The following is a 14,237-nucleotide window of genomic DNA, read 5'->3' as shown; positions in this document are numbered from 1 at the left end:
CAGCTCTCAGTCAGTTGACCTCTCACTTGCTGTCATTCCTGTTGTGGGTCACTTCCTGTGCCTGCATGCCCTCATAGGACACCCCCCCCCCCGCCAGCCCTGGATACGTGTCATGCAAGAGGGAACAAAATCATCGCCTGTTTTCATATATGGCTCCATGACTACATCATACATGAATAACACTGTTATGTTATGGCACTGTTATAACACTGTTATTCCCTGTTTCTGTCGTTGCTATACTCTACAAAATGAGTTCCAGACCAAATAGCCATGCCATTGCCAGGGAATCTTCCTGCTTAGGGAAGTCAGCACACCCAGTTTGTCCTGATGTTACGCCCATAGTGTAGCTGCTATTCTCCATACTGATGCCAATACTGGAACCTTGACAGATGTGACTTGCATGTCCATAGCAACAGCTCAGTACGAGCAGGAGACAGTACTTATTGTCCAAAGCTGCTGTAACTAACCTCATCCTTATTAACATAGTTATTTTCTGAGACTAGTTGCAAACCATAAATGTTGCCAAAGTATTTTCTGTTTGAATTGCTGTCAAATAACCTCACATTCTCTACACTCCTCTTTTATGTAAATATTCAATATTATGCATTAAGCAGACAACAGTGGTGAATACAATATATTTAATGAAGTTAAATTACAAACCCAGATCATTTTTCAGAAAGAAAATAAACACAGAAATCTAGCAGTCATGTAGAATGCATAATGTCTTACAAACATAACGCCCTACTTGAGGACTCATTAGAAACTGTTTGGCTTTTTTATTTCTCAGTCAAATCTACCTGTAGATCTCATTGATCTCATTGCAGGTAGAAGTTGAAAAACTAGCTATATAACACTAACCATGCAGCCACAGAGCTACATAGAATCAATATATTGGCACCTATTTTGGTATCTACCGCTCTCTTGTAGCTCTCAATGTTACGTGTGATTGATTTTATTTGCACAGTATAGGCCTACGTAAGCCTATTCTGAGCAGGATGCATATGCAGTGGGGGGCTGTATTTTGTGAGGGATTGGCTGCCCTCAGTTAGAATAAAATCAGACTGCTGGTTTATATTTGCCTGTTAGTCAAGAAAGGGTTCCTGTTAGATCCACCTTGCTAAACCCTTGGTCAAAAAGCTACATGTGCCCATAACAATTGCACCTCATCTTTTATGTATGTATAGAGCTATATTACAGCAGCTACTCATTCTGCTCAATCCAATCTTTTCTACTTTTTTAAACAGTGTGTGCCGATTACTCAAAGCGATACAGGTAGGGTCCGGCACGGTAGGGGTTAGTCCTGGTGTATGAAAGGTGACAGTTAGTTTTGCCTGCTCTCTGTGTTGTCTTGGCCAGGACCCTGCTCTATCGCTTTGTAAAGTATGAAGTAGTTTAAAGCTTGAATAACATAAAATAACATAATATAATGTTATTTATGTTATTTCCCATGTGAAGAACTCCTGTAAACCTTGCCGTATTGAAACTCAGTGAACAAGGCATCTTAGACAAGCTGAAAAACAAATGGTGGTACGATAAGGGTGAATGTGGAACCAAGGACTCTGGAAGTAAGGTCAGTCGCTGCAGGTCTTTTTATACTGATTGCAAAATGCATTTTGACCTAACTGTTCATATGCAAATACGTAAACACCATACATTTTCAAAACCACATATTTTTTCTTCAATTTTGTTTATTTTTGTTTTCCTTTTCATAGAATGCAAGTGAAAACAGTCTAAACAATATCCATCCCACAGTTTGCCTTACACATACTTCATTATCCACAATACTGTCGACATTATTGGTGTTTACATTACTATTATAATAATGATAATGATTATTCCTAAGAGCTCATCACATAGTTTAGACATACAGTATGTATTGGTAGTTGAAAAGGTGCAGCATGCCTTGGAAAAATGTAAGATTACATATGTATTCATACTTACTATAGACAAATGACAACCATTGAATTGTAACCATTATGCTACAGTTTTGTTAACCAAACTTTTATTGAAACATTGTTTATTAGTGTCCTTACTTATTTGCGTGCTAATTGAGTATATTGAATCTATTAACATTATGCAGTTTGACTTCAAGCTTCCTTACTCTGACAAACTACAAACTAACTTTCAATCTCCAGATGGTCATCCAGTGGTCAGATGGAATCTGAAGGTCATGTTTGAACTGTGGAATGTCACAATAAGGAGATTTTGTTTGCACACTTCATGAAGTTAAAGGATCTAATATAAACCAGTTATTTAACCCTCTGAGATAGTCATCGGACAGGACACACATGCCCTGTAGCCAACATCAGGGCTCCCCTATGATAGTCTACAAAACACACTTTAAAGGACACACTAATGGGGTTAAAATGCAAATGGTAAAACTCTTAGAAATGAATTTCAATATCTAAGTTTGGATGTTAGTAGCAGACAAATGGTTCAATTCACAATTCCTATAGCTTGCCACTTTGATTGAAATTGTGAGATACAGTCAGATAATGGTACGTTTGAAAAACTCCAGTATCATAGTGAAGTCAGGGCCTATCAACAGTTTTTTGACCTGTACGACATTGACCACCTTCCTTTAGGGGGGCCTCGTAAATGAGCTACAGAGTAGGGTATAAGGAACCTTTTCTCGACATTCACCAATCCAGCTAATGTTATAAACTACCTGCAGAGTTGAACCACCTCTCCTGATATTGTTGAGGGTTGACTGACCTACCAGACAGTCCCAAGTTTCTCCCAGCTTTCCACTGTTGTAGGGAAGTCATTCAGCAGGTCAGCCTCTGCCGTTTATCTCAGTACTACCCCACAGTAGGCATGTCTCCATGGGATTCACTGCCTACACAGTTGATAGAACCATACAGAGTTGTTAGGGTAATCCATTAGATCACTAGGCTGTGTTTACACAGGCAGCCCCATTCTTATATTTTTTGACCAATCACACCAGAGATTTTCACGTCAGCTCTTTTTCAGCTCTGATCTGATTGTTTGAAAGGCCAATTAGTGAAACGATCAGAATTGGGCTACCTGTGTAAACACAGACTAATAGCGGGGGTGCCGTTTACATTAGAGCTGGATTTGAGTCAGAAGCCTCTTTGGGAGATTTTGCCTGTCTTGTTAGATCAGGTCACAACCAAAATGTCTGTAAAAAATTCTTAACATTGTTCTTTACCTTCCCCAGGACAAGACAAGTGCTCTAAGCCTGAGCAATGTGGCGGGAGTCTTCTATATTCTGGTTGGAGGGCTAGGGCTGGCTATGACTGTGGCTTTGATAGAGTTCTGCTATAAGTCACGGGCAGAAACCAAAAGACTGAAACTGGCTAAGAATGCCCAAAACTTTAAACCAGCTCCTCCGGCGAACACCCAGAATTTTGCCACGTACCGAGAAGGCTATAATGTGTATGGAACAGAGAGTGTTAAAATCTAGGGGGTATGTGTCTCCAACATTTTGTCCCAGTTGGGCAGTGTCTCTGAACGTCAGTCACCCTGTAACTAGATGCCATTTCAATACAATGTTATAAACTGATGTTTTCAACATGGGCAATGCATGTATTGTATAGTAGTTCTATAATATCTTTATGTTGAGTATAGGCTACAAATACACATTTTGAATGCTGTTGAAATCTAGCCTTCAAGGGCTCCAAATACCCAAATGTTTATGTAGGTTCCCCTATTACTGAAAAATATAACCTTTTATGGTGTCACAAAAAAAACCCTGTTGAAATCCCATTCCGGTTTTACAGTTCTGAAGTGTGTCCCTTCCGCTGGTGTCTCTGCAGGAAGGTACAGTCACTCTGGAGGAACACAACCCACTGGCTGGCACCCTGGAGGCGACAGACATGGTCGTCAGCTTAGACCCAAACCCACAGTCAACAAATGCCCATCTTGGCACCCTGGAGGCGACAGACATGGTCGTCAGCTTAGACCCAAACCCACAGTCAACAAATGCCCATCTTGGCACCCTGGAGGCGACAGACATGGTCGTCAGCTTAGACCCAAACCCACAGTCAACAAATGCCCATCTTGGCACCCTGGAGGCGACAGACATGGTCGTCAGCTTAGACCCGAACCCACAGTCAACAAATGCCTATCTTGGCACCCTGGAGGCGACAGACATGGTCGTCAGCTTAGACCCAAACCCACAGTCAACAAATGCCCATCTTGGCACCCTGGAGGCGACAGACATGGTCGTCAGCTTAGACCCAAACCCACAGTCAACAAATGCCCATCTTGGGATGCCAAACCTGGCACGATAATCAACGACAGTGACACGATAGGACTTGTTTCTTGAAATATGGGACCTGCCTCTCTTAGTGCCTTACGGAGCATTCAGCGTCACAACAATGCAACTCCATTTTGGTTCATTTGAAAATACAGAATCAAAAAATAATATAGGGGAGGAAAGAAAGAAAACATTGATACTGTTGTAATCTATATACGTGGGTTAGTTTTTGTTTAGTTATTTTGACGGAAAAAAATGCCATTACTTGCCATTAAGAAACTTATCCCAGAGAACATTTTAAGTCATTTCAATCCTTTACAGGCATATTTTAGTGGTAAAACATTGACAATATTTTTGTTTGTTTTATTTAACGTACTAGTCAACTGCCTAATTTACTATACAATTATGTTCAATGTCATATAATAATCTAAGATAAACTTCAATCAATAGGATAGGATCAATAGAAAATGACAATATTGTACCCTCGTTCTGTATTTAAAAAATTTGCATAATTTGAAACCATTGATTATTCAAAATGTCTTAGGTGCTGTCAATTTTCTCAGAGCCTGATGGACAAACTGACACTTTGTCATGGCAGCAGCATAACATGACTGGTTAAAACAAATGCAATATTTAACTTGGGTCACACTTGTCACTACTGCCAAAAATGTTCAATTGAAAACAGATTTTATGAAGATGTGATCCGTTTTAAAACAGATATGGTGTCTTATTGTAATTTTTTTTTTTGATTGAACAGAGAACAAACAGTTGTAGAGAACACTTGGATATTTACAGTATAGGACTACCAAGCATAATAGGTGTTTGGTTATAAACAGTACGCCCCTTTTGACAATATATAAAATGTTTAAGTACTCCTCCTAATCAAAAATCTGCTACATTTCTTACACATTAAAATGGAAAAAGCTTTATAAATGTAAGTCTTATTGCAATTGCAATCTAATGATATCTTTAAAGAGGGAGCTCTCTATTATATGAACATGCTGGGTAAATAACAGCACTGTATCTGTATCTGGTTGGGATTTACATGACTTTCTTTGTACCCGTTTGTTTTCTATTGAGATTATGTAGTGAATGATGAGCAATGAGAGTGGAGAGAGAGAGATCAGAAGAATACAACGAGTATTTCTGTTTGAATGTTTCTGCCAAAACTGTGATCCACTACACTTTGAAGACACAACCAAGACAAAACTGATGATGAATATGAGAATTCTTTATGAACCACGGACGACCATAAATGTGAAGAAACGTATATTTGTTTAGTTTGATTTTATTAAATGAAGGCTTCTCATCATTTTTACCCAAGTAAAACGCATGTGGAAGAGGTGATCACTTGACCAAACTGCAACCTAAAGCAGACCCTAGGAAGTTAACAATCTCAATTTTAGAACTCATTTGATCCTTTCGGTTCTTTTATTTGTAACTGCATCTCAGCAATGAGAACTCCCAAGCTGCATAGTGATAACAAGAACTGCATGTCTGGACATACTGAACCTTGTTAGTGAGGTTCTGTACAAAGAATTTTATTACATTTTTGTAAATAAAAATGGATTTAAAAATGGGTTATTTTGGAATATTCTTAAGATGTTGAATGGTATTCTTTGTCATACAGGAACAATATATTTAATCATCCTCATATCGCCAGCAATCATACACAGGAAGAAACCAGGAAATATTAACCAGCCATTTATCCAGCCAACTTGCCAGCCTCCAAGCATTATCTTGAAACGGGCGGAGAATAACGCAATATGGACAATCCATATGGATTGCCCTGAAGTACAGTCAAATGGTATATGTGAGCAATTATTTCATGACAATGCACTATATTGCAAAGGATATTTCCAGTGAGAAAGGGGTATTTCCAGTATAGAGGAATAGCAGCAGAGTGCCTTGCCAGCCAGGTATAAAATAGCAGGATTGCCAGACTGGACAGAAGTCGGTCTGGGACTTTTGTGATAAATAATGTAAAGCCAAATAACTCATGTATGATTTACAACCAAGCTGAAGCACTGAGGGAAAGAGGAAAAAGGGAATGCTTTCCACTGTAAAGTATCAACAAGACTGGAAGCCTTGTCTGAACACTAGACTAATACATTTGTAATGTATTTAAGAGCTTTCTGTACATATCAGAAAATAAACTGTAGCAGCATTCCCTATTAGGCTGTATATCCCTGGAGAACACAGGAGATTTCTCTTTGTGCAAGGTTTAGATTTTTCTCTGTGGACAATTTCAGTGTGGGAACTTGACACTTTCTAACTTAGAGGAAGTCTATAGTTATGTCAATGTAGAAGGCAATACTTTGGTGTAAATACTTGATTTTAGAACTGTATTATATCAGCAGCTGACCTACTGAACGTTCTGTTATGTCAGCTTAACTGTAAGAAGGGATGTGGAATGGCACATAACCCAATTACAAAAAGAAAAGAACACCAGACACGAATGGCTCACTAGGAAAACTATCATTTATTAGTTTAAAAAAAAGCATACACTTGTAGAGTACAGCAGATAAAAACTCCAAAAAGTTGTTTCTGAAACATTTGTATTTGGAGTACAAAGCTTTGACATTTTTACAATTATATTTGCTTCAAGGAGTAACTGTCATTTTACAAATGATTTAAAAACCTGATAACACACAATCGCATAATGGACATAGCAAGGGGACATCAAAAAATAAACATAACAGATATGACATGACTTACATGTTACCTTCTTTATTATTGTACACATAATATACAAACTGGTCATTTGTATCATTTCACTCAATCTTTGCCTAAAGACTTGCTTGGCTAAAAAGGAGAAATAAATAGACATGTAACCCTAAATGAGGCAAAAGCAAATATGGAGAGTGTCTATTAATGCCAATAAAACAAGCCGTAGGGGAGGAACCTGAACATAAAACAGGTGCATTTTTTCATCAAGCGTTTGTGATTATCAAATGTATGACCTGATGATTTCAAGAGAGCGTTTAATACAGTTACCAGTTGTCTTTCTGAGTAGAATATCATTTTGTGATTTGAATAGCACATTGTGCCAATATTCAAAAGTTAAAAATAAAACAAATACCTGGTTACTGAAACACACTGAAATGAAAAATAGAAGAATAGATCTGCAAGTTCCAAACACTACAACGAACATGTCTTGCGGGCAGTTACAACGGAAACAACACAGGCAGAAATGAGAGTAACATTTGAGATGCAGCCTCCTCTCAGAATGAACAAGGCAGAGAAAATAGAGCACTAGTTAACAACGTGGTACAGGATGAGGGAGGGTGAATGTCTGGGTTAAAAGCACGGCTTCACCAGGTCTGCTGCAGCCCACAGATGGGAAGGGGAGGGAAAGGAAGGAGAGAAAGAAATAAGATATGTTTTAGACACTAACCAAATCACACAAACATTTGAAAGTCAAAGGTAATTATGTTAAATTGGGATGATGTAAATTAATTTCTCAATTATACTGAACAAAAATATAAACTCAACATGTAAAGTGTTGGTACCATGTTTCATGAGCTGAAATAAAATATCCCAGAACTGTTCCATACACACAAAAAGCTTATTTTTCTCAAATTTTTGTGCACAAATTAGTTTACATCCCTGTTAATTAGTATTTTCCTTTGCCAAGATAATCCACCGAACTGACAGGTGTGGCATATCAAGAAGCTGATTGAACAGCATGATCATTACACAAGTGCACCTTGTGCTGGGGACAATAAAAGGCCACACTAAAATGTACAGTTGTGTCACACAACACAATGCCAGAGATAACTCAAGTTTGAGGGAGTATGCAATTGGCATGCTGGCTGCAGGAATGTCCACTAGAGCTGTTGCCAGAGAATTTAATGTTAATTTCTCTACCATAACGTCCTTTTAGAAAATTTGGCAGTACGCCCAGCCGGCCTCACAGCCGCAGACCACACGTAACCACACCAGCCCAGGACCTCCACATCAGGCGTCTTCATCTGCGAGATCATCTGAGACCAGCCACCCAGACAACTGATGAAACTGTGGGTTTGCACAACCAAAGAATTTCTGCACAAACTGTCAGAAACCATCTCAGCGTGCTCTTCGTCCTCACCAGGGTCTTGACCTGACTGGAGTTTGGTGTCGTAACCCACTTCAGTGGACAAATGCTCAACTTCAATGGCCACTGGCACGCTGGAGAAGTGAACTCTTCACAGATTAATCTCGGTTTCAACTGTACCTGGCAGACAGCGTCGTGTAGGCAAACGGATTGAATGCAGAGAGATTCCGTGACGAGCTCCTGAGGCCCATTGTTGTGCCATTCATCCACTGCCATCACCTCATGTTTCAGCATGATAATGCAAGGCCCCATGTCACAAGGATCTGTACACAATTACCGGAGGCTGAAAATGTCCCAGTTCTTCCATGAACTGCAAACTCAACAGACATGTCACCCATTGAGCAAGTTTGGGATGCTCTGGATTGATGTGTATGACACCATGTTCCAGTTCCTGACAATATCCAGCAATTTCACACAGCCATTGAAGTGGGACAAGTGGGACAACATTCCACAGGCCACAATCAACTCTATGCGAAGGAGATGTCCCACTGCATGAAGCAAATGGTGGTCACACAAGATACTGACTGGTTTTCTGATCCACACCCCTACTTTTTTTGTTTTGTTAAGGTATCTGTGACCAACAGATGCATATCTGTATTCCCAGTGATGTGAAATCCATAGATTAGGGGCAAATTCATTTATTTCAATTGACTGATTTCCTCATATGAACTGTAACTCAGTAAAATCTTTAAATTGTTGCGTTTATATTTTTGTTCAGTGTAGTATTCCATTACTACTTACCTTCGCTGACTGACCTAGAACACATTATCTGTGCTTGTCGGAGGACTTATGAGTACCACCATTAAGGAAAACCTTCTCCTTCATTTCACTTGTTGGATACCTACTACAAAGATCAACAGGAAATCTAGCACAAGGTAGTTGGGTAAATAACATGCCCCTGTGAGATAATAGCCATTTCTTTAAAGACACAATATTTTGTGCTGGTCGTTGCCTTGAATAAATTAAATTGAAATATATACAGTACTCAAGGTAATACAATGATAATTACACCAAACACTATGGCTCCAGAAATTAATTCCATAATTTCAGTTCTAAAGCATTATTCAAAACATTTAAGGATATTGTTTTTTCTCTTCCTTTCCGCCGCTGCTGTCCCTCTTCTCCTTCTTGTCAGGTTTGTCTTTGTCATGCCTAGACTCCTTTAACAGCAGGCAGGAAACACACGTGTCAATCAAAACATCACTACTGCCACCAGTGGCACAGAGTAAACCGGGGCACCAATGTGTTGGCTACAAACTATGTATATACAGCACATTTGGCCAACAGTTCCTATATGCACATATGTGATGTTGGTGCTGGTTCAATTATTCATCTGCAGCAGCAGCCCAGTTTCTTTACTTATTTAAAAAGGCCAGAGAAGCTGCACAAAAACACTGGGCCCAAAGCATCACAGCTTAACCGCTTTGACTGAGCAGCAACAAACATACTGGGCCAAAAACCATCACAGCTTAACCGCTTTGACTGAGCAGCAACAAAAACACTGGGCCAAAATCATCACAGCTTAACCGCTTTGACTGAGCAGCAACAAAAACACTGGGCCAAAATCATCACAGCTTAACCGCTTTGACTGAGCAGCAACAAAAACACTGGGCCAAAACCATCACAGTTTAACCGCTTTGACTGAGCAGCAACAAAAACACTGGGCCGAAACCATCACAGCTTAACCGCTTTGACTGAGCAGCAACAAAAACACTGGGCCAAAATCATCACAACTTAACCGCTTTGACTGAGCAGCAACAAAAACACTGGGCCAAAATCATCACAACTTAACCGCTTTGACTGAGCAGCAACAAAAACACTGGGCCAAAATCATCACAACTTAACCGCTTTGACTGAGCAGCAACAAAAACACTGAGCAGCAACAAAAACACTGGGCCAAAATCATCACAACTTAACCGCTTTGACTGAGCAGCAACAAAAACACTGGGCCAAAATCATCACAACTTAACCGCTTTGACTGAGCAGCAACAAAAACAAAACAAACTATGAGAGACTACGGCTCCTCCCCGGGAGCACTGTGTTGTGTTCTGCTAGGGTCAAGGACCAGGGCAGTACTACGTACCTTCTTGCCCCCGGAAGAGTTTTTCTCAGGTTTAGTAGACTCTCCCTTTTCCTTGCTGGATGACTTGGACCTCTTGGTCTTCTCTTTGTCAGCCGAGACCGGTGAGTCTGAGGAGGGACTGGCGCTCTTGCTGTGTTTGTTGGAGGAATCTGGGCGAGAAGAGGAAGAACCCAGCATGAACATTGATCGTATCCATATTTAAGTTTTAATCTATGGTTGTTATGTACAGGGAGATAACTTACTGGTTCCATTTTCATCTTTTCTGCGTTTGGATTCTAGGCTCATCTCACGGTCAGTGGTCATATGGTCCTAAAAAAAGATGGAAAACAATTCAAATGTCCACACCAGCAGGGATGTGGCTGTCAAGCAAATAACTGTCGGCCTCACGGTAATTGACAGTAATTAATTGATTGAATTAAACACACTTAGCATCTCCTGGCTTCCACATATAGCCTACAAGCCACTGATGCAGACCTTTGGAACATCTACATTTTAAAAAGTCTTATAAATCCGTGTAATATAGCCTACACTTTCACAATAAATCCATTATTTATTTTAGACAGGTCTAAAGAAGCATGATATGAAGAAAATGTAGTCTATTTCAGAAGAACAGAATAGCGTACTGAGTTGTCCTTATGTTAGGCCCTGATCTGGCTATGCCATATTGCTGTGGGCTACACTAGTTCATTTTGGGGCGGCAGGGAGCCTTGTGGTTAGAGCGTTGGACTAGTAATCGGAAGGTTGCAAGATCAAATCCCTGAGCTGACAAGGTAAAAAAAAATCTGTCGTTCTGCCCCTGAACAACGCAGTTAGTCCACTGTTCCTAGGCACTCATTGTAAATAAGAATTTGTTCTTAACCGACTTGCCTAGTTAAATAAAGGTAAAATAAAATAATATTTAGCAGACAAGATTTGCTTAGAATTCCGTGACATTATTTTGTAGTATGAAGAATACAAATGAACAGAGCTGAATAAAATAGAAAGGATATTGTCTCTATAAACGATTTGAGGGAGTGTGCACATGCGACTATTCTGTGTTGAAAGGTTAACAAAGAAATGGGTATTCCCACATGCTTAATTTAGTTATTAATATAACTGTAATTGTTCTACAAACGTTGGGCTATATGTTTTGATTTTTAATACATTGTAAGGCTGCATGATGCGACTCTGACAATGTTTTTTGAGAAGCACTTGATAATGCCTCAAATTTCCCAGCGGCATCCCCTTCGTGTGGCCATAAATGCACCGTAAAAAGAAATCCATGCCTTTTCGAGCCCTTCTCCCTGAGTGCTGCCTGCTCCGAAGCACCTCTCATCTAACTCACAAGGCTCTCCATCAGGTGATCGGGTATCTCTCACAGGCTACAAGTGAAGGCTGACACATCGGGGACGCAACTGCGCGTGTCCTTATCCAATTCCGAGGTGCATATTGAAGGTATTAGAAGAACTGTCAACATTTTCATCAGCCAACAAGGTGAGTCGGCCTAACGAACAGCAAAAGCACTAACCTATGTCAATCTATGATCCCCCAAAGTACACAAGGTTTTTTTCTTTACCCTTTTTTCTCTCTCCCTTTTGTGGTATCCAAATTGGTAGTTAGTCTTGTCCCATCGCTGCAACTCCCCTACAGACTCGGGAGAGACGAAGGTCGAGAGCCATGCGTCCACCGAAACAACCCTGCCAAGCCGCAATGCTTCTTGACACACTGCTCGCTTAACCCAGCAGCCAGCCGCACCAATGTGTCAGAGTAAACACCTTCAGCTGGCCACTAAAGTCAGCTCGCAGGCACCCCGCCCGCCACAAGTCACTAGGTTGCTAGTCACTAGGTTGCGATTGGACAAGGAAATCCCGGCCGGCCAAAACCTCCCCTTACTCCAACGACGCTGGGCCAATTGTGCGCCGCCTCATGGGTCGACCGGTCACAGCTGGCCGGCCTGGGATCGAACCAGGGCCTATAGTGGCGCCTCAAGTGCTGTGATGCAGTGCCTTAGACCGCTGCGCCACTCAGGGGGCCAACCTATTTCTGCGCGAGAAATAAATATTCCAAACATAGTCTGGGACAGTTGTGGGATGCAATAGATCCCAAATTAATACAACCACTAGCATCAATGAGGCTGACACAACAGATCAGAACGTTTAGCTTAAAATGTTGATAAGCTATTAGGCTATTTCCTCACATGATAAGTGCAGCAATGCGCACACGGCAGTAGGCTATAAGCGCGAATGTTACAATTAGTTTATCTAAAGTGACCGCAAATGCTATTATGCATGTAATGCTTTTATTATAAAAGGAGCATTTTTATGGTGAAAATGATCTTCGACAAACTTGAAAGTCACGCGCTGCTTATATTGTAGTTAGGCTCTCTAATTTTAAGAAGTTATTTGGCCAATTTAGGTGTGATACAAACCTTATCAAAACAGGCTACGTGAAGTGTGCGACTATGATTCAAAAAAGGCGCAAAAAAAATACATTGCTTTCCTTAAACTGGGCATCATTCACAAGAGACAATATATAATTCACAAGTGATAGGCTAATATTGTCACCAATCACACTATTCTTGATTTAATCTTGTCTTTACATTTACTAAATAATATATGTGTGAAATTTGTTTTGATTTAGAATGGATCATTATCATGCACCTGTCTCGAAACAGGGTCAGGGGAAAAAAATACATGTCATCTCTGCACTTCAATAGCAAATGGAGGATGCTTTTCTTGTGGTTAATTTTCATACCAGCCAGGTAGGCTGTACTCCTGTTGTAAAGATAAGCAATGTGCTTAATATTAGGAGAGTTGAGAAATAAATATAGTACCATAAGTGTCTATCCAGATAATGAAAAGCCACCAAGAAGAGAATGTAAGAAACATATAGTTACAGTGCCTTCTGAAAGTATTCACACCCCATTACCTTTCCAAAATTGTGTTGTGTTACAAAGTGGGAGAAAAATAAATGTTTATTTTTATAAAAGTAAAGTAAAAAACACTAATATATATTGATTAGGTAACTATTCAACCCCCTGAGTCAATACATGTTAGAATCACCTTTGGCACCGATTACAGCTGGGAGTCTTTCTGGGTAAGTCCAAAAGAGCGTTGTACGCCTGAAGTGTACAATATTTCCCTATTATTCTTAAAAAACATTTTTTTTAATGAGTCAAGCTCCATTTACCATTTTTGGACAGCCATAGTCAAGTCTTGCCATAGATTTTCAAGCTAATTTAAGTTGAAGCTGTAACTAGGCCACAGGAACATTCAATGTCATCTTGGTAAGCAATTCCAGTGTATATTTGGCCTTGTGTTTTAGGTTATTGGCCTGCTGAAATGTGAATTTGTCTCCCAATGTCTGTTGGAAAGCAGACTGATCTAGATTTTCCTCGGTGCTTAGCTCCATTTCTTTTAAGCCTAAAAAACTCATTAGTCCTTGCCGATAACATGCTCATACTCATAGTCACATACCCATAACATGATGCAGCCACCACCATTCTTGAAAATATGAAGAGTGGTAACTCAGTGATGTTTTGTGTTTGCTCCAAACATAACACTTTGTATTCAGGACAAAAAGTTCATTTCTTTGCAGTATTACTTTGCGCCTTATTGCAAACAGGAAGCATGTTTTGGAATATGTTTTATTCTATACAGGTTTCCTTCTTTTCACTTTGTAATTTATGTTAATATTGTGGAGTAACTACAATGTTTTATCTCCAATCACAGCCATTAAACCAAAATGTTGGCCTCATGGTGAAATCCCTGAGTGGTTTCTGTCCTCTCCGGAAACTGGGGTGTCTTATCTTTGTAGTGACTGGCTGTATTGATACACCACCCAAAATGTAATGTTTA

The 14,237-nt window shown here is 39.9% G+C and overlaps 2 protein-coding genes across 3 annotated transcripts in view; one reads left to right on the top strand and one right to left on the bottom strand.

Annotated features, from left to right (window-relative positions):
* The window catches only part of LOC135549376 (glutamate receptor 3), a 107,845-nt gene extending 102,042 nt beyond the window's left edge, over positions 1-5,803 (top strand). The window contains exons 15-16 of the mRNA XM_064979363.1: positions 3,182-3,430; positions 3,780-5,803. Coding sequence (XP_064835435.1) covers positions 3,182-3,427 — 246 coding nt within the window. The 3' untranslated portion in view covers positions 3,428-3,430; positions 3,780-5,803. The remainder of the gene's footprint in view (positions 1-3,181; positions 3,431-3,779) is intronic.
* Positions 5,804-6,685: 882 nt separating this feature from the next.
* LOC135550591 (THO complex subunit 2-like) overlaps positions 6,686-14,237 on the bottom strand; it is a 62,615-nt gene continuing 55,063 nt past the window's right edge. The window contains exons 35-39 of one of the 2 annotated variants that reach the window (XM_064981538.1): positions 10,644-10,710; positions 10,402-10,550; positions 9,402-9,478; positions 9,060-9,111; positions 6,686-7,548 (exon numbers count right to left, since the gene is read on the bottom strand). In XM_064981538.1, coding sequence (XP_064837610.1) covers positions 9,084-9,111; positions 9,402-9,478; positions 10,402-10,550; positions 10,644-10,710 — 321 coding nt within the window. In that variant the 3' untranslated portion in view covers positions 6,686-7,548; positions 9,060-9,083. The remainder of the gene's footprint in view (positions 7,549-9,059; positions 9,112-9,401; positions 9,479-10,401; positions 10,551-10,643; positions 10,711-14,237) is intronic. The other variant, XM_064981540.1, reaches the window with a different exon arrangement.

This window comes from Oncorhynchus masou, chromosome 12 (assembly GCF_036934945.1).
Source record: "Oncorhynchus masou masou isolate Uvic2021 chromosome 12, UVic_Omas_1.1, whole genome shotgun sequence".
Taxonomy (NCBI): domain Eukaryota; kingdom Metazoa; phylum Chordata; class Actinopteri; order Salmoniformes; family Salmonidae; genus Oncorhynchus; species Oncorhynchus masou.
This window is presented reverse-complemented; position numbering and strand designations above follow the sequence as displayed.